The following is a 20386-nucleotide window of genomic DNA, read 5'->3' as shown; positions in this document are numbered from 1 at the left end:
ACATCTGAAACTTCATAAAACGAGAGACTAAGCCCTAAAGTAAACGTATCATAGTATAGTACAGTATTGTATGCATATGTATTTTTTAACGAGAGGAAAATGCGCGTTTCTTCAAAAACTCATAACTCTTCAAAAACAGTATTGATGAATTTGTTAAGCATATTATCTCAACATTGCTAGACTCATTGTATGCCTTTTTGTAAAAAACGAAAAACAGAAAAGAAAAAAAAACCCACTTTTTCCCTGGTTTTGATTTCAGGGACACCTAAAAGCATGAAATGATGATGTCCTTAAGCCAAACCTCTGTCAGCCTTGAAGCACCTCCAGGTACGATACAGGTCCTATGAACGATGCAACAGGGACAGCCACACCAGGCATTGGCCCATTATGACTAGACAATGAGGCTTTACACAGCCAACACTCAGTAAAACTGCAAAGCACACAGGTCTGCCCTAGGCACGCAGCACCTCTCCCTATCATACCACCAGTGGCCGACCTGTGCTCTTCCACTGTCTTGGCTTCTGAGCTCTCCCTGCGCCTCTCCATTCTGCTCCTATCCAGGGCTAAATGCCCCATGACCTCCCGAGACTTGCTGTTTCTTATCTTCCCTCCAGCCTGAAACATACCCTGACAACCAATCTCTCAGTGACTTCCCAAGTTGCATAATCCATGCCCAGATGCCAACGGAAGGCTAAAAGTGCCTCTCTCCCCTAATTCCACGCCCCAATGGTTCCCCAAGTGCCAATTCAGGCGAATAAGTGACTTACCTCTATGACAGCGAAAGTTCCTAGTCAGGAGAAAAGGTCTGACAGCTACTGAAGACAGAGCGACTCTGGAAGTAGGAAGGGTCTGGAAGCATCTCTCAAACCCACAGTGAGAATGCTTACTGTTTGTCAGGCTATGGATATAAAGGACAAAAACACTAGGCAGGTTTTTGTCATTTCCGAATGTTTTGTTTTTCTACCTACAAACTGAACCATAAGATGCCCCATTTGGGGGACTCTGACAAAGAAGAAATACTCCTGATTTCTAAGATCCGGCTCCATCTTTGCTCCGCATCTGCAGGTGGGGTGGAAAATTCCTCTCGGAATTAAAAGCACCTGCCCACAGAGCAGATGCTAGGAGCATGCCCCGAAGGTTCCCAGCAGGTGTGGCTGCTCCGACCCCCACGCCCAGACCCCAGCACACACCCAGAGCCAGATAGGCTGCTCCCTCTCAGCTGATTTTCACAAGAGCAGGCTGGGCTCCTCAGGGTCCAATAAACAGGGGAAGCTGTTTAGGAAAGTTCTTAGCTCTCCCAGGCTGGAAGAGAGTTGCTGCCTCCGAAATCAGAAGTCTTAGCCCTTCAGAAAATATCTCAGAGGAGAAAAATTCAAAGTTTGAGCCTCCAATTAAGCCCTGTTTGCTTCGTATATATTTTAAGCTAATAGAATGAGAAATTCATCTTGACTCAATTTAAGAAAAGAAGTATTTGAGTGTCAGTTTTAGAGGAAACACAGACAGGATAGAAAAAAATAATTAGGAGCATAAAAAAGTAGACATTATGCTACAAATGGGAGTCAGAACGTTTCATGTAAAATTCATGTCAACTTACCAACTGGTACGATTGTACTTAAAATATGCTGCCCAGGGACTTCCCTGGCGGTCCAGTGATTAAGACGCTGCGCTTCCACTGCAGGGGGAACAGGTTTGATCTCTCGTGGGGGAATTTAAGATCCCACATGCGGCTTGGCCAAAAAAAAAAAAAAATGCTGCCCATAGGGGGCGTCCTGGTAGCAGGGGGCGGTGGTCTATCAGGCTGCGGGGGCAGCAGGCCTGCTTCCCTTTCCTTCCCTCACTGCCTTTATTCAGCTCCCCTTCCCATACACTCGGCAAGCTACTCGGTAAGTTCCAGTATATTCCCTTTTTAAGTAAAATAAAGTAAAATAAAATAGTCTTCTCTTTACGTAAGGATTTATTATCATGTCGAATAACACAAGGAAATATTTAAAGCACTAAATATATATGTTAAAATAGAACTACATGACAGCAGGAAATGAAGAATGGATGAGATTAATAAATGAACAATTTTGAAACACTGAAAGTGAACAGAAATACCATATTTCCTCTAGCCCATAGGTAACTATAAAAATTAAAGAAAACCTAAGAAGGTAAAAGGTAAAGCAGACACAAAAAGATCTGAGACAATAGAGGGGATTAAATTATGCAAATCTGCAAGGGGATCAACAGAAAAAATAGAGAAATGTTAAGACTGTTTGGGAATTCAAACATAAATAGTCCTTCTGTGGAAGTACACAGAATACCTGATTTTATCTTTTCAGCAACTTCTTTTAGAAACCCTATCAATCTTATGTTCAGAAATCTATGCTGGATTGACTTTACGCAGTAACACAATTTTAAAAGCCTTTTTAAAGCAAGGGGGGTGGAGGTGGGCAGGGGAGTGAAACTGTAGTATCATTTAATAAAGCACCTATATATCAACCTGGAAAATAGCTTTGGCATTTACTTTATTAGTCAACATTTTATTTTAAGGAAAAGCACTGGGTATCTTTAAAAAAATACAGCAACCAGAAATTGAAAGGCCTCCTGATGCTGCACTGTTTGAGGAGTTTATTCCTTTCCACCGATTGCATGTGGCCTGGGGGCCACTTTCTAGCTGGGAGACCCCAGAGGAGGGTGCCACTTCCTGTCTAAAGAATGAGGGGCTGGACACAGAGACCAGTTAATCTGACCAGCCAGCTCATTTATAGCTCCACGTTTCCCACACCTCCTTTGCTGACACTCTTAGGGGAGAGATATGTGTTGCTTTAAATCAGGGTTTACTATACTGTAACAAATATGGATAAATGGAACATCTCAGGCTGCAGAGTTGTCAATCTGAAGTCTAATCTACGCACAAAACTTCAGAAAGAGAGGAAAAAGGCATACAATGGAACACAAAGGCCAAAAAGCTGCTCTTCTCTGCTTAGTATAACAGTCCTATAGTTGACTGGGGGCTATAAATATTAGTTTCATGATACAAACTGCTATGTGGCCTCAAAGTTGCTCTCCAAAATAGATACTCAAAAAAAAATTAATAATAATAATAATGCTGTGCTTGCGTTTAGTGCCATGGGTCCGTTCTCCCTGCTTCAGTGGATGAAAAGTCATAGATATTTAGATTTAATACATCTAGAACACCAACCATGAGTTCACATATAGGTACTTCTCACAACTAGCCACTGAAATTATAAACTTGTCAAAGAATGCGGCAAATGGCTGTAAGAATGTTTACACATTCCTAGATAGAGTAGATACCTAGAATAGAACATCAAAGGTACTATAAAATCATAGTCTCTCGGGGCTTCCCTGGTGGCGCAGTGGTTGAGAGTCCGCCTGCCGATGCAGAGGACACGGGTTCGTGCCCCGGTCTGGGAAGATCCCACATTCTGCGGAGCGGCTGGGCCCGTGAGCCATGGCCGCTGAGCCTGCGCATCCGGAGCCTGTGCTCCGCAACGGGAGAGCCCACAAATCATAGTCTCTCTGCAAACAAAGCACTTTTCATTCAGTTCTATGTGAAGTTTATTATCGAGGAGGATGACTATAAACTGTATACCTCTAGAGCAACCATGTCTCCCAAAAGGCACAAATAATGATTTTTTCACTTGAAATAATAATCTTCATGTAAAAATAATTCAGAAGGTGAGGAAAGACAGAAGGGTGAAGGGATCCATTGACTACATAGCTAATCATTTGTGGATTCTTTCAAATGAGGGACGTGTAACCATAACTAGGAAGCATATTTACATAAGGTATCTTACATTCAAATCTAGAACTCTTTTATAGTCAAAATAAACCTTCTAACATTAGCCTTTTATACACTCAATATCAGAAAACATTCAGTGCACATTAAAGTGATCTTGGTCAAAAGCCACTTTATTTGCTACATCTTTAAATCTGTCTGCCCTCCTGTCCTTGGCTTGGGCTACATGGCAACATCACCCAACTTGAGACTGATGGATCATTTTATCATAGTCTCGACAATCACATCCCTTCCTGTCATGAAAACTGCTGTTTATACTTTATCATTTTGGATAATTAAACTGCTTTTCAAATGTTTTCAAAGACTTTCAGAAGAGAGGTCCGTTACGGAAGACATAGACACATAGAGGAGAAAACACTGCCTTCTAATGGGCCCTTTAGTTTGGGCCTCCAAGATGATTACACACGGAGATGAAATGGGTTTTGTTCTCGGACACTACTGGCAGAGATCAAATTTAGAGGATATTTCTGAAATCTTGTCTGCAGATTCCATTCCTCTCAAGAGAAAGGAGAGAAAATTAGAAAATTCGAAAGTACTCTTTACATCAGAGCATCTGATTGATCCCATTAATTTCGGAGCTCACTTAGGGTCGCCTCCCAAGAGAAGTTTTCTTTGAGAATGGCAGAGCTGCATGATGACAGCTATCGAACTTTGGTTTTAAAGAAGGGGATTTAACATAGATTTCTCACTTTTCTATGGATTAAAAACGTAGAGAGTTCAGAACATCAGATTCTACCCCTTGCCGGCTGTTTGGATAACTTCACAGTTGCTGCACCCTTGGGGTTTTAGGTTTCTTTGAACCCTCTGCAACCTGTTGAGGCTTCCCAGCCCAGCTGGTAGAACCTTCCATATCTTACTTACAAATCAGTGCAGAATGACCTGCTGGGACTCACGTCCCACCGATGATAAATACCCTCAATAAACAGTGTGAAAGTTGTTTTCATTAAAACACGTCATTCATGTCACAGAGAAGGGTGGCTAAAAAGCTTTGTTAAAGAACAAAAGTTTAGGCCACAAAAGGTTAGAGTACTGGCAAGTTGGAAGCTACCAATGCATCAGCAGCTGTGGCCTCCTGTGTCTTTGGTGCATTTGTTTAACTCAGCAGGACACACTGCTGTGGGGCTCACAGGACCCCCCAGGTGAGACTAGCAGATGTGCTCTGGCACCGAAAAAGAATAGCCACTGAGGCAGGCGCTGTAGCCCCCAGAAGGAAGATGGACAGGCTGGAGGATTCCCAGGGAGCAGCCAGCTGCTAGCAGAGCGCCTTGAGGCAGTAAGCAAGCTGTGGAGGCCCTAAGTTCTGTCGGACATTTCGTTCTCTTGTTCAATTAATTACTCAATAAAACTGCCTCTAGACTGTGCACACTTTAAAGGGATAGCACATGGTTTGGACAAATACCAGTTATGGGGAGACACACATACAGCCCTGACCACTATATTTACAACATCATCCGGTCATAATCTTGAAAGACCATTCGATGGACGATGATGACGTGATTGTGACTGATTGTTTTTAGGCATCTGGCAAAATACACTTGTGTGTAACAGCTGCTTTTTTTTTAAATTTTAAAAATGTTTACATATGTACAATTGTCCTTGTATGCTGATATAAATATGAAAAGTAAAAAAAAAAGAAAAAAAAAGAAAAATACATGTTTACAGTTAGCATATGGGATATTGGCCTCTCAAGCTTTAAAGTCCTGCAGAAGAAATCCTATATGCCTTAGCCCAGCATGCTAGTTTCTATTATGGGATGTTGTTTCCTTAAATGTGGAAAACAATAAACAGAAGCCTCATGCACATAGCATTACTGTCTACAATGAGGATGTGCTTCAGAATGTCGAGTTCTGAATCCATTATTGTCCCTTAGGAAACTTGCTACATTTGGGTCATGTGAGTTAATTTCAGTGATATTTCTACATGTATCTGTCATGCGGATTATCCATTAACATACCAGTACCTTAGTTGTTCCATGTTATAGTGTAACATTTTAGTAGTTCTTTTCATGGTTCAATTAAATCTGAAGCCAATGACAAAAAGAAAATGGTATCCAGATGTGAGTCTCGGCTTCCTCTCCTCTGTGGCATTCAGAGATGTTTTTGAGTTGTTTGAAGAGCAGATAGATTTGCAGTGATTCAGTGAGGCTGAGTTTCTATAAAAGCTGAAGTAAACAGTTTCGATGTATCACATGTAAACAGCTGATCTTAAATGGATGTCTCCCATAGCTGCACAACAGAGAAAAGCAAAATTTCACACTGCGAAAGCAGGAAACAGACATATTCTGAGCTACAAAGATGAAAAAGATTCGGTAATTTCATCTATACTTATGTGATTGTGGATGCGAAGTCTCATAATGGATAAAATAAACACTCTAATTTTTAGTTCTCTTTTTCCTCTAAACCTGAGTCTCAACGTTTTTAACAACGGCCACCTTTCAATACACAAAACCCTCACATCCTCATTTAATATTGGGCTGGCCAAAAAGTTCCTTCGGTTTTAAAGTAAAAATAAAAGACACGTTTCTCATTTTCACCAAAAACTTTATTGAACAATATATTCACCCTTTTGTTCCACTACCTTCTGCCATTTTTCAGGCAACTTCATAATTCCATCTTCCCAAAACTTTTTATCTTTTTGAGCAAAGAACTGTTCCAGGTGCCTTTTACAGTCTTCCAGGGAACTGAATTTTTTTACATTAAGAGAATTTTGTCAAGACCGAAATAAATGGAAATCCGAAGGTGCAATGTCTGGTGAATACGGCAGATGAATCAGAACTTCCCAGCCAAGCTGTAACAGTTTTTGCCTGGTCATCAAAGAAGCATGCGGTCTTGCGTTATCCTGATGGAAGATTATGCGTTTTCTGTTGACTAATTCCGGATGCTTTTTGTTGAGTGCTGCTTTCAGTTGGTTTAACTGTATGCAGTACCTGTGGGAATTAATCATTTAGTTTTTCTGGAAGGAGCTCATAATAGAGGACTCCCTTCCAATCCCACCATATATGCAACATCACATTCTTTGGATGAAGACCCGCCTTTGGTGTGGTTGGTGGTGGTTCATTTCGCTTGCCCCACACTTTCTTCCGTCCCATGTTATTGTACAGTATACACTTTTCATCGCCTGTCACAATTTGTTTTAAAAAGGGAACATTTTCATTACGTTTCAGTAGAGAATCGCATGTGTAAATATGGTCAAGAAGGTTTTTTTTTTGCTTATGGGGAACCCAAACGTCAAAGCAATTCAAATAACCAAGCTGGTGCAAATGATTTTCAATGCTTGATTTGGATATTTTGAGTATGCTGGCTATCTCCCACGTGGTATAACATTGATCGTTCTCAATTAATATCTCGATTTGATCGCTATCAACTTCAACTGGTCTACCCGACTGTGGAGCATCATCCAGTGAGAAATCTCCAGCACAAAACTTCACAAACCACTTTTGACACGTTCGATCAGTCACAGCACCTTCTCCATACACTGCACAAATCTTTTTTTTGCTTTTCAGTTGCATTTTTACCTTTCTTGAAATAATAAAGCATAACATGCTGAAATGTTGCTTTTCTCTTCCATCTTAAAAATTAAAATGGCTACACAAAAATTCACCAATTTTGATACGTTTTTTTTTTAAATGCACGCTGACATGACAGCTGTCACAATCCAATCCAACAAAACTGTTTCGAGTGCAGTTAAAGACAACTAAGTGCTACTAGAGCCATCTTATGGAAAAAACCAAACGAACTTTTTGGCCCACCCAATATTACTTGAAATTTTGAATAAATTAAATATTGTGTCTCAAATGAAATAATTTAAAATATTATTTTTTTTAAACTACACATACCCTTATTTTCCCCAGGATTCTGATACAGCCATCTAGAACAGTGGTTCTCAACCCAGCTGTACCTTTCAATGATCTGGGGATGTTTTAAAAATCCCACTGCCTAGACAGCACACCAGACCAACTAAATCAGAATCTCTCTGGTTGGGACTCAGGCATCAGTATATTTTAAAAGTCCTTCAGACAATTCAGTACAGTCAATGCTGAGAACTACTGACCTTAGGAAAGTGTGAGTCCCTTAATACCACCACCACCCAATTAAAAATCATTGCTCTGGGCCTGTGGTCAGGCTATACACTCTCCAAATCCATCACTATCTGCTAAACAATTGTCCTCTCTCAGGAGTGGACATATCAGAGTAGAATGATGTATCCAGGGCAGGATGTCAATTTCGTAATTCCCTCACCTCTTCCCTCTCCTGGCCTCTGCCACCATTTCTTTTTACCAGCCCCATTGATATCTAATTTCTAAAATACTCAGTAATTGCCTTAATGGACTGAATACAAGTTTGGCATGATCAAATATAAGTGCAATTCAGTTCACCAGAGAAGGAACGCCAATTAAAAAAAAAGAAAAAAGATCAAGCTGATAAAATATGTTTCCAGGCAATATCATGTGGGTATAATTATTATGAACATGAACAAAGAAAGACTAAGATTAGTGTAACATAGGTTGCATCCAATTTCCAACCAAATCCCATTTTTACTGGAAATCTGGGGCCAGTCATAGTATGATACCCAATGAGTTTCTAAGGAAAAAAAAAAGGAGAAATAGCTAAGTGACTAAGTGGATGTTTCTCTACAGATTCTCTTAATATGTTCTCTTGACTCTTCATGGAAATATTCTGTTACCTACTTTAGGTCCACTTTATATGTCCTTTTCATTAAAAAAAGACACCAAATCTCTCAACTGTGAGGATCTTTGTGTGTGGATGACACCTGTTGGTGGAGACAAGTGAAAATGAATGGTTAAGCAGGAGGTGTGCAGGGCGTCTGAGGGAAAGAAGATCTGGATTGACGCTCAGATGATGATACAGAGTAGTTAAGAGTCCAGACTTCACCTTCAGTGAGCCCAGTTTCTTCACAAATGGTTACGAAGATTAAATAATAAATGACAGCTCGAAGAAAGAAGAGAGGAACAAAGGAATGACACTGGGGAAATCTGAAGGTGACGATTATCCCAGTGAGGAAAAAGGAGCAAAGAATTGCCAAGCCATCACTTTTAAGAATAGGCATGACCTTGGCCGTGTCTGGATAGCTGTAACAGAAGGCTTGCTGATAGAAAGATCTGCTCGTTAGATTGTCCACAGACCACAAAGACAGCCCAGAGACAGGGGCTGCCTATTCTATAGGATTCTGCTACTTGCTCATGGGAACCAAGAACCAAGCAGACCTTTCACACAACTGTCCCCAAGGCTACAGTCTTCACAGCTGCCCCACTCAGCCTAGAGAAAAGGTCAAGGGCCAGCCATTTCTTCCGGAGGATGTCATTTTCATGGGCTCTCATGTGGGAACATCTCCAAAAACCTGCACCCTGGCATGACAACAGTTAAAAGAATGTCCCCAGTTAGATAGAACAAAACAGCAATGTAGACAATTTATCAGGGAGAAAATGTGAGGTGTTCTACTTTAGCAATTCCCTGGGGAGGGAAGGAATGACATCAGCCTAAGGTTTCATTACCACATACTTATATCACAAACAAGTGGATGCCTACTCACAAGTCTTTTTTTTTTTTAAGGCCAAAAGCTGAGTGCTGGGAATCTGAGTTATCGTCTTCCTTTCCATCTTTTACCATTGCCCATATTAATATATGAAGGTAATTTTTTGTATGGTTAATAAAATACCACCGATTGTTTTTAAAGTCTTTTCGATTATAGTGACCTAACCAGCACATGTTTTCTTACTGACTCTGAATTGATCAAGTTAAAATTTGAATGATCCATGTTTACCTTGGACCCCATAATGTAAGTTCAGGGTCCAAGAGGCTCTGAAATATCTTTCAAAACCAAAAGGTCTAGGAACCAAGGACCCACTAGCAGATAAATCTGTCCAGGCTTTTAAAGCTTTATTTTTTTGCAACATTGTTTCTGAGAAGATCAAAATTATAGTGTAACTGACCACAACAGAGCCTGGACACCAATAAAGGTAATTATTCTTTAGTTATATCTTTCACGTTAAGTTTCTGAGGGTTGGTCTGCCTCTCTAAACTCGACTGTATCTCAAATTTCACATAATGGATGTGTTCTGGGAATTATGTGAGACTAAATAAAATCATAATTTAAATGTAAAGGAGGACTTAGTATTTACATGAAACTTCTGATGAATCATTTTTATAAAAATAGTAAATTCCAAATATGTTTTTAATGTTTTTTTTTAATAAAAGGTTGCTAAATTTCACCATACCCTTGGCCATACTCTTTTTTTTTGTTTTGTTTTTTTGTGTTTTTTTTTGCGGTAGGCGGGCCTCTCACTGATGTGGCCTCTCCCGTTGCGGAGCACAGGCTCCGGACGCGCAGGCCCAGCGGCCATGGCTCACGGGCCTATCCGGACCGGGGCACAAACCCGTGTCCCCTGCATCGGCAGGCGGACTCTCAACCACTGCGCCACCAGGGAAGCCCCCGCCATACTCTTAGTATTACAGATTTTCAAGGTTCCTTTCCTTGTACAGTTATCCAAATTCCACCCCCATCCCCAAGACACTGATCTGACTTTCTGTCATGGGTTCCTATTTTTTAAATCCTACTGGGTGTTATTAGCCAACAAAAGGCCTGAGTTAGCAAACTGGGCATGGAAATGAGGCTGGTTTACTTAATCTCTGGCATTTCAAGGTATATGTAAAAACTGATAAAGCAAAATACACTCTCTGTTTTGTGTCTTCCAGGTTGTAATATAGTAGCTGCAATGAATAATAAAAGATGTAAATATATAGCAGTGAATAATTAATATAAGCCAAGTATCTCTAGAATTCATCAATAATTAAACAAATTTGCCAATACAAATCTGGGCCCAAAAGCCCCAAGAATCTACTATTTTCCAAACTCAATTTTTCTCATGTTCTTATGAACAAAAAAAGGAAAAATGGCTCTCTCTTTTAAAACATCAACTCACAGATAAACGATCATGACTGAGGATGTTAGCATATGGAAGAAGTTCCCACATACCCTGGCACTTTGTCGGTTCACTTTCTTCTCCTCATCGGGAAGGGGAGGCATTGGATAAGGGTATTTTCTGCTGGAGGCAATAGACCCAGTTGACGAAGAAGGAGACTTGGCAGGAGATAAAGTCCTGAGACGTTGAGAACACATGAAATACATATTATGTGATTGCCTAATATCTTTTCAAATATCTGAAAAATGGGTTCAGAAAGAACCCTCTGATTTCTACTTTCATAGGCCACTACTGCAAAGGTTTAACTACTGGGACATACTCTGTCATTCACAACACTAGAATGCTAGAATTTTATCTTCCTAACTTCAAAACTGCAATGGATTGTTTAAATATTAGTACACAGAATACTTTTCAGCTAGAAAGCCACTAATGAGGTTTTTTATAGAATAGATTTTTAAAAAGCTAAAATGAAGAAGGGATCAAAAAATACTCTAAGAGCTCATAGTGGTAAATTAAGTGTACGATATATTAATAATCTACCTTATTTTTATCACTTAATGTAAAAAATGTTTTTAGTGCAGTAATTCCAATTATAGTTTTAAGATCTGAAAGTACAACTGATACATTTATTAGTTACTAAGTCACACACCAGTTTACACAAAACTCATGCATTCAGAGGCCAGTGTGTTAGTCGTGAAAGAACAAAGGCAAATACGAGGGTTTTAATAACACATTAGTAAACATGCAAGCGGTAAGGAGTGCAGAGTTCCAGCCAAACAAAGAGTCTGATGAGAACATACAAAAATGGTCTGATTAGTCCCTACAATCATCATTTCTGTATAGGGGAGGATTCTAAGCCATAGACATAGACCTTGGTAACTCATGTAGGGTATACTTGTCATGTCAATAAGGTGGCAACACTTTAATGACTGGAATTTTACTAAAACTAAAACCAAACACAACAACAAAAATTCTTCCTATTTGGATAATGTGTTCTCATCATGGAGATATTCCATATGAAAGATCTGCATAAGCTCTTGGTACATTATGCTGTTCTTGTTTGATTCTGCATGCACAGTGGTAATATTTGTGACTAAGCAGAGCGCACTGGAAGAGACCATATCTGCTATTTTGTCTTTAAAGTGAAAAAAAGACAGCTGAGAGTGAAAAGCCTCGATTCACACTGTGTCAATGAAAAATAAACATGATAATTCGGCAGTAGCTACCCATTCACAAATGTCACCACTACACATCCATGACCCCTCAATTCCTGGTGCAAGGCGGTAATGACCACATCACTGAACTGGTGGCACTGCCATGCTGAAGCACAGGTACTTATTTCAGTGGGGTGCGTTGCATCTGCTGTAAGTGACTGACTCAGCCTGCGACTGCTTGTGGTGTGGTAGCCTTCTGTAGGGGGGAGATCTAGTTACTGTACTGCCTGCACCAAATGAAGATGTCCTTTTCTCCCTGATTTTAAATTTCCGTTCCTATCCATATATCATTCTTTGCTCTGGTTCTGCTGTAGTTTTCAAATCAGTTTCTATTTTATGGACACTAAATTCAAGCTAAGATTTGAAAATAGTTTTTCCTACAAACCCTGAGATTTGGCTCAATTTTAAGACTCAAGAGTGATTCAGTTTACTTTAAATCTGTAATTCCTAATATTTCCTCTGTTTCTGGAAAATGTCGAGAAATGTTCACTCCTTAATGTGAACTGTCCCAATATTGCAGCTGTTTGACCTCTGCTGTATTAATGCTATCCATCGCGGAGGAGATGGTTGGAACTTAGAATGTAAGTACTTCAAATCCTCTAAAGTACTATTTTTTTTAAAGTACTATTAAAGCAATGTACTACCACATCTTTTTCTAATTCAGAAATTCATGATTATTTTCAATTTTAGGAAGACATTTCAAATAGGACGATGATCTTTAGGAAACAAATTCAGTATGTGTAGAATGAGCACATACTTTTGTATGTAAAGATTTAAATATATCTTTCTAAAACTAGGGATATTAACCTGGGTTTGGATTTTAGCCTAATCACTACTGATAAGATATCCATGTTCAGAAAAACGAGTCAGGTACGCAAACAGCTAAATCTTGTTTACTTTAGGGGATCATACAAACTGAGTCCTCTTTTTCATTCTCTGCAGTGTGTGTGGGTGTCCATAGGATGAGGTATTATTGGCTTATAGCTTCAAAGTCATGCCAGCCATTCACTCGGCCATGGGTCCAAGTGACCAGCTTTGTATACATACAGGGCCATTCCAGTGAGGGTGCTGGAAGTCCAGTCTTCCCCTCAAATAGCTTTCCCTGGCCAAAGCCAATGAGTTTTTTAAAAACAAACATAGTGGTGTCCTCCAGAACCCCACAGAAACTGCACATTTACTACTTCTCACACTAACACACTAGTTTAACTGACACTTTGGACCCTAATGGGAAGAGAAAACAAGCAGCACAGTTTAGGAGGAGCAAGGGGCATCAGGTGTGAGGTTGGGTAGTGTGTGACAGTATCAAGGGAATTATCTTGGGGGGAATGGGCAGCACCAGAGCAGGCGTCAAAATAAGAGTAGAGAACAAGGCAGGGTAAATCAGTTTAGGGAAAACAACAAACTTCATATTTCACAAATGTCTACGAAAGACATTTCTTCAAAACCACCTCCAGGCTCTTTTCTGACCTTGGCTACTTGGTTGGTGGTTCCAATCTGGCTTCCACTGAAAACCAGGCACCAGCCCAGCTCATTCACTTACAAAGTAAATTTTGGACAAATGCTAACCGTTATCATTACTGCGTTTTTAAAAACCGTAATAACCAGAGTGGGTGCCATTTAGAATTACACAGTGAAGGTACGTCCTGTGCCAATGGATTGTGGTGTGTCTTGGGGCTGCATCAGACCTCCTGGGTTTGCCTTCTGTAGATAGGCAAGGCCTATCTCACTTCTGTCCCCCAGAACAGGCAAAAACCAGGCCAGTCACACACGTGGGACACACGCCTACCACCTATTCACTCGGCTGTGCTCATGTGCAAATTTTATAGTAGTCGGTTGGAAAAAGAAGAGATTTTGGAGTCAGAGCCAGGCTCGTAATTCGGGTTCTGACACTTACTGGCTGTGCTATCTCGAGTTACTCTTTTGCTTCATAGAAAGGGAATAAGAATGCCTACATCTCATGATGTTGTGAGAAATAAAGGAACAATGCAGGCACTCAGACAGTTATTATCATTAGTCTCTTTCCAGAGTTAACTGCATATCCACAAGATCACGGAAGAGAACTCACAAACCGCTGATGAAGTGAGTAATCCAGTGGATAATACCCAATAGTAAGGAAACCGTCTAAGAGCTTGTAAAGCACTGTCACCAACAGAACTGCCCCCAGGATCTAGGTATGAGAAGATAATGCTCTCACTCTGACCTCACCTGCTCCTTTGTGATGATCTGAATATATATTGACCACAATTTGAGCAAATGCTGTCCTATGAGAACTGGCTAAGGGAGCCCAAGTGAGGCACTCCGATCGCTCAAAATCTTTTGGCATTTGCTTTGCTCTTCATAGTGAAATGGATACAATTTTTTTTTTTTTTTTTTAACGCTGGGCAGTATTTCAGACCAGTTTTCTGCGAAGTCCCCACATTGCATTTTGATAAGGATGCCACAAACCCCACACCCCGTGGGTGACTAATAAAGTGACCTTTGCCCTCATTGGTGGTTTTGGCAGGAGAAGTAGCCCTGAATGACCTGGCGGCAGATGAAGCAGACCTGAGCTTAACCATAGGGCTGGCAGAGCATAAGCCAAGGTGTGGATGCTCTGTGCTTCCTACATGAGGCTTGGTGTGGACAGACAGTGGATGAAATTCACTCTGTTGCGTTAGAATCATTGCGTTGCAAGCCCTGGGATACCTCAATTATTCACCACTTCCACAAAAATTCTATGTTGATTTCCAAGTCTTACAGGCATAACCCTTATTAACCCCCAAATGACAGTTAACTTGTAACCCTCCTCTGAATTATATCTAGCCTTTAAACATAAATATGGATTTTTAATAAGGAATTCCTCCTATGACTGTCCACTGTAGGACCAACATCTCATAGTACAAGAGGAGATAAAGGAACCCTCTACAATTGCCCTTGCAGCTTTGCACGTGCACCTGGGGGAGCTGAAGTATTTCCCCATCCAAATTACATTTAGTCATGCAGCTTCTGGGCAGACCTGGGGGCTGGTTTTAAGAAATGTGAACTCTTCTCTGGGAGCCACGTAAACTACTCAGCTTACCCAGGGAGGTGAATCAACTCTTCCGGAGTACCATTTCACAAATTACGGCTGCAAAATGCTAAGTCCATTTAGGTATATAAGCCCTACCCCATAAGGGACCAAAGTCATTGTGTTTTGGTTCCACGGCTAATACAAATTATAATCTGCCCACAAGCCTGAGGAAAAGAGAAATAGGACTGCAGGTGAGCCAAGATTCCAAATAACATTCAAAATCATCTTACCTGTCTTCCTGACGCTGGCCATCTTGGGAGCTACAGGTGAGGGTGGGATGTTTGAATGTGAGTGTATGTATATGAGGTTCAGTGCGAAAGTGGTATTAGCAGAGGGACAGGGCAGGAGGGAAAGATGGGGTATAAAAGCAGGAGGTATTTTTGTGAGCAGGCAGGGGTTATGCTTCCCTTGGGTTATATGCAAATGTATGGATCAAATTAAAACGCAGGTAGGTCTAATCATTTTCTCAAACTATACATGTCTAAACTAAATGGTACACTGGAAGAGAAAGTCCACCTTATATGGGTGCTGAGAGTTAAAAACACATACATATTTTGATATCTGATAAATGCTGACCCAAGTCATGGTAATAAGTAATCTGAAAGCTTATTGTTGAAGTTATGTTCAGAAGAGGTAGTAATTGAGTCTATATTGCTTCTTTACATTAGTTGTCCACAAAGTAGTCAGATATAAAGTCGATGTTGACATCTAGGAAGTCAGTTTGATATTATAAAGAGTGAAAAAAATGCCATTAAGAGCCGTGGAAATTCTCTCTGACCTCTAATGTTACATGAGCTGCAGTGAACTGAGTAAATTTGCTAGTTTCTAAAATGTAGGAGTATTCTGTCTGCTCTTTTGTGAATCAAGATCGTGTTTCTGATCTGTTTCCTGTTCTGTCTGAAGGGTAAGACAACGACATTCTTACTGGAATAAAAAATTCCTTTAGATGCTTTTTTGAGAATCTGTAAAACCCTTTTCCAGCATAGCCTTCTCTGATAGCAAATGGTTGTACTGAACAAATGAAGCCTAAACTCATTCCACACACTCTCATGTGGTCAATATTATCTCAACAATTTTCAAGTTCCATCAAATCAGTGTTTTTACTCAAAGTAAAATTCCACCACATTTCATATGGTTTCTTTTCACGTTTTTCCTTGAGTTTTTGTATGCACTATGCACTCTTCAGGCAGTAAGTAGGAAAAATGCATTATGAAACCGCTAGATTCTAGAAATTAAATTGTTCAGGTTAATAGTGCTTCTTTATTAGTGGAAAGTATGTTTCATGCCCATAGAACACTACATAGCATAGCGTGAAGAGAAAGCTACTAAAAAGCTCAAGATGGGGATAGGGACATGCACTAAACGGCAACCCTTTCAAATGGCTTCATTTGAAACGTTCAGAAAAGAACTAGACTTGCTCACGAAGCCAAAAACAGAGATCAAAAGGCAGCAAATACACAAGGACCCTTTCCACCTATGGGAACTTGTATTGGGAGATACAAGATAGAGAGCCAGTCACACTACAGTATTTGAATGTGCTGGGAGAGTTTGAAAAGGATATAAAATTAATTTATAAAATACCTAAAGTATGGTCCTTCAGTGTTTTTATTCACATCTTCTACCCACTTAGCTACATTATAGTCTCTTTTGAACCATGGGTTTAAATACCTGCAGAAAGCAATGGAAGGAACAAAGAAAGCAGAACAAGATAGAAAATCTGAAAATACACAGCACAAGCTTAGCAAGGATGTTCTTCACCCTCCAAACACTAATGACTATGGCAAATAAACCAGGATGGATGCTGGGTGATTATGAGGCAGTCTGTACAATGACATGGCAATAAACTCAGCTACAACAAGGCTCAAGGCATTCTAGAATGCATTCAACCTTTCAGGGAAAGCCTTTCCAGTGGTTTCCCAAAGTGGATCAGAAGCTCTCTCTCAGAGATCTGTCAGCAGTCCCATTCACCCACCTCCAAAGTGGCTTTTTCCACGCCACCACTCATTTGGCTTCTTGGTTTTCAAATGATAATGGGCCTTTTTGAGAATATTCAGATGGCTGCAATTCCAACCTGGTGTTTGGGAATATAACACCCCAAGAACAATTAAAAGGGGCCACGTTCTCTTTCCAATATGAAAGGAAAGATTTTACACGGCCTCTGTCTCACTCCTGAGAGCAGATCCCAAGCTGGAGTCAACGAGAAAGGTGACCCAGCTGGCTCTATAAGGAGCAGAAAGGGACCCACTCTTCTGATCCTGGAGCCCCAGCGCACAGTAAGTGTGGTCCCAAGAGGCCTCCATGTTCTTGAAGGTGGGTTTAGTAACTTAGGTGCAGCTGCGATGTCCCTTCCTCCCCTTTGTGCACTCCACACTCATGTTTCCAGTAGGAAATGGCCCTCACAGGTTGCCTTCCAAGTGTCTGATCACTAAGGAGTGACTGCCAGAGGATAACAACAACCTTAGTTAACACTTCCCTGATGGATCTGGCCAAAGTCTCCATCAGAATTACTGCATAAAGAAAAATGTTAAAGGCAGTAAAATTATGAGTGCAAGGGTTTTTGGGTTTTTTTTGGTTTTTTTCAGTTTCTTTTGATTTTTACCCTGGGAGCCAAGCAAAATCACATTCTCTTAGAATATGCCCTTGTCAAATAAATACAGTTTCAACAAATTCACTCATGGAAGAATTTGGAGGTTTTACTGAGTTTTCTCATTTAAAAGGTAACTTCTGGAGATGCTATAGACAATAAAGATTCGAGCTCCATAAAACTTTTAAAGTTATTTGGAAACAAACCAGGGAAAGTGATAAAAAACACTGCTTTTTTTGTGGTTAAAGTCTGCTTCTTTCCTCCATATTTAGTTTTAGTTAGTAGATACATTTAAATCAAGATACATTTCCACAGTTAAACAAACAAAATTAGATTATTTTCCATAGTGATTTTCCTCAACTTGTTAGCTATAACCAATGTACGCCACAAAATTACATCACGAGTCCCTCCTGAGGGAAGGGCTTGATTGTTTTTCATGCTTACACGACCATTTTTGCTAAGACAGTGTCCCCTGACTTGAGAACAACTCGCACTTCTTTTTGCCTTTAGCCACAATCATTGCCAACTTGTGCTTTTGACAGAGATAGCCAATTAAAACTTGCATAAAGATTTCCACTGAGACTCTGAACAAAAAGAAAAAAGTCAAAAAGCAAGTGCAGCCACACATAAAGGCTAGTGAATGCTCTGGCCTGGGGAAAACCATAGAAAAAGCCCATGCAGCTGTTACCGGGTGAAACACAGCCGCACAGCAAACTGAGTCACCCACAGGCAGTCGGCCACTTCCAGGAGGAGACATGTGTTCCTTTCACTGTCAATCTCAGAAGCTCTAAGGGACAGCCATGGATGTTCCAGGAAACCTACAGCCACATGGCCTGACTTGCACATGGTGGACCTTTCTCTCTGTGTCCGGGAACATCTCAGAAAGCTGTGATCACTTCACTAGAGGTCACTGAAGAGAGCTCTCAACTGTAGTTCCCTCTGGGGATGTGCCCGTGAAAGTGTCTTCACAGTGGGCCTCCTAACATCTCTAGGTAGTGCTGACTGGAGTGATGGGATTTCATCGAACTGTGATACATCTGCCTACGTGGCTTGACTTGGCTTGTAGCGCAACATGCAAAAAAAAAAAAAAAAATGCGTTCGACAGGAGAGGAGAGCTCTCTGTGTTCTCCAGGATGACGGAAAGGCAGAGGAAAATTAGCTGATGCTGGCTGGACCAGGACCACCTCCGAGCAGACGCTGGGGGTCAGTCACAGACCAAATGACCCTGTTCTCAGCCAAGGAAGGGACTTGGAGGCGGATTAAGTGGCAGCCCAAAATGAAGGGGCAGGTGGAGACTGACCTGTGATCCAGACTCCCTGTCTGGGGGCTGTCAGAGCCCCCTGGGTTTATGCCTTGGGATGGGACTGTCTGGGCGAGGGAGTGCCCAGGCTCAGGTGCTTGGGGCTCCCTCCTGTAAAAACACAATATATAATACAAAGTCTAAGCCAAAAACTTTCTTTACATCATGTACAACAGTGAGGAAGATGCAAAACTTTGAGTGGAAAAACAGTACAATAAACAAGGACATTTTATAGCAGAGTATGCATTTGGGGGGCATGTCCTGATGTTTCATCATCCTTTGGGATACTAAAGGGAATGTTGAAATAATGTTGAAATAAGGGACCCGATAATACCTCATTATCTAAAAAAAATTTTAAAAGAGATGTTTGTCCGTGGTCATTCTGCTCCTCTTATAATTACACAAGTGATACTGCTATATCAGAAGCAAATGGGATTATTTAACAAATACGGAAAGTATTTTAAAAACCTGTCGACATAATTCTTGATATGCTGTGTATTAGGATTTCTTTTAAGAAAAACAAAATAAAACATAGTGTCCGAACAATAAGGTATGTGAGAATGTGAGAACAGTGATCAGCTTCACGGACTTGGCTCCATTTAGGTTACATGAGTCATGTAACCAAATCTGAAAGTCTGAAAAATCTGAGAGCGTCCTGAACCCTTCTTCTTCATAAAGATGACTTCATTATAATGTCTTATTAAATGTAATAATTATCTCACAGGCAAGATTTCTCAAGGGGTATCTATATATCATAATATTTGTTACATGATACGTAATTTTTTTAAAAAAAAAATAAGTGATTATGCTAGAAAATGTTGCTAAACACCAAGTGTTCCTTGGGTCCTAAACTCATAGCTTTAATACAATATTGGATATTTGGTTGTTGTTCACTTAAGAGTTTTCAAAGCCTTGTTATAGGAAATACTGTTAGAACACTAAACAGTACACAAAGGAAGTTCTGAAGAACATTCTGCAGTTTTACCTGGACTCTTGTGAGCAACTGAGATAAGCTAAGAAGCTCTTACCAGGTGACCTCATGCAAAACAAATCAAACAACATTCCAAGAAGAGTTTATCCACAATGAGCCCTAAAGCATTCAAGCGCTTTGGGGATGTATAAGATAAACTCTAACGGATTAGTTATTTGTGATGGAGTTCTATGATGCCAGTCTGGACCATGCAGTGGTATCACTGGAACCTATCTATTGTTTCTAAGGTAAAGTATCCTCTAGTAAACTTTGACAAGCCACTTACAAGACAATACCATCAGCAGGAAGCTCCAAATTTCAGGGCAATGTTATTGTCCTGGACTGAAAAAGGTAGAGTATATGATGGAAAAGCTAACGTGAGTTTCTGACACGCGGTTAACAAATATCTGCTATTCAGATTTTTTTAAGTATTAAGGCATGAAGAAGCAATAGAGATGCAGGGAATCATCACTAGCACTGCAGTGAGAAATCAGTAAAAAAAAAAAATTTTTTTTTAGGTGGGTGCA

General features: G+C 40.4%; 1 protein-coding gene across 19 annotated transcripts in view; it reads right to left on the bottom strand.

The window, feature by feature from the left end:
- Positions 1–222: 222 nt before the first annotated feature.
- Positions 223–20386, bottom strand: part of ADAM22 (ADAM metallopeptidase domain 22) — a 246631-nt gene continuing 226467 nt past the window's right edge. For 6 of the 19 annotated variants that reach the window (XM_033420546.2, XM_049714749.1, XM_049714750.1 and 3 more), the window contains 2 exons: positions 10796–10919; positions 223–6027 (listed from right to left, as the gene is read on the bottom strand). In XM_033420546.2, the coding sequence (XP_033276437.1) occupies positions 6007–6027; positions 10796–10919 (145 nt within the window). In that variant the 3' untranslated portion in view covers positions 223–6006. Of the gene's footprint in view, positions 6028–6059; positions 6729–10795; positions 10920–15235; positions 15266–16586; positions 16674–18889; positions 19001–20386 lie in introns of those variants that run through there. The other 13 variants (XM_049714742.1, XM_049714745.1, XM_049714746.1 and 10 more) reach the window with 6 other exon arrangements.

This window comes from Orcinus orca, chromosome 9 (genome assembly GCF_937001465.1).
Source record: "Orcinus orca chromosome 9, mOrcOrc1.1, whole genome shotgun sequence".
NCBI classification, from domain to species: domain Eukaryota; kingdom Metazoa; phylum Chordata; class Mammalia; order Artiodactyla; family Delphinidae; genus Orcinus; species Orcinus orca.
Note: the sequence above shows the minus strand (reverse complement) of the source record. Positions and strands in the feature narration are given on the sequence as shown.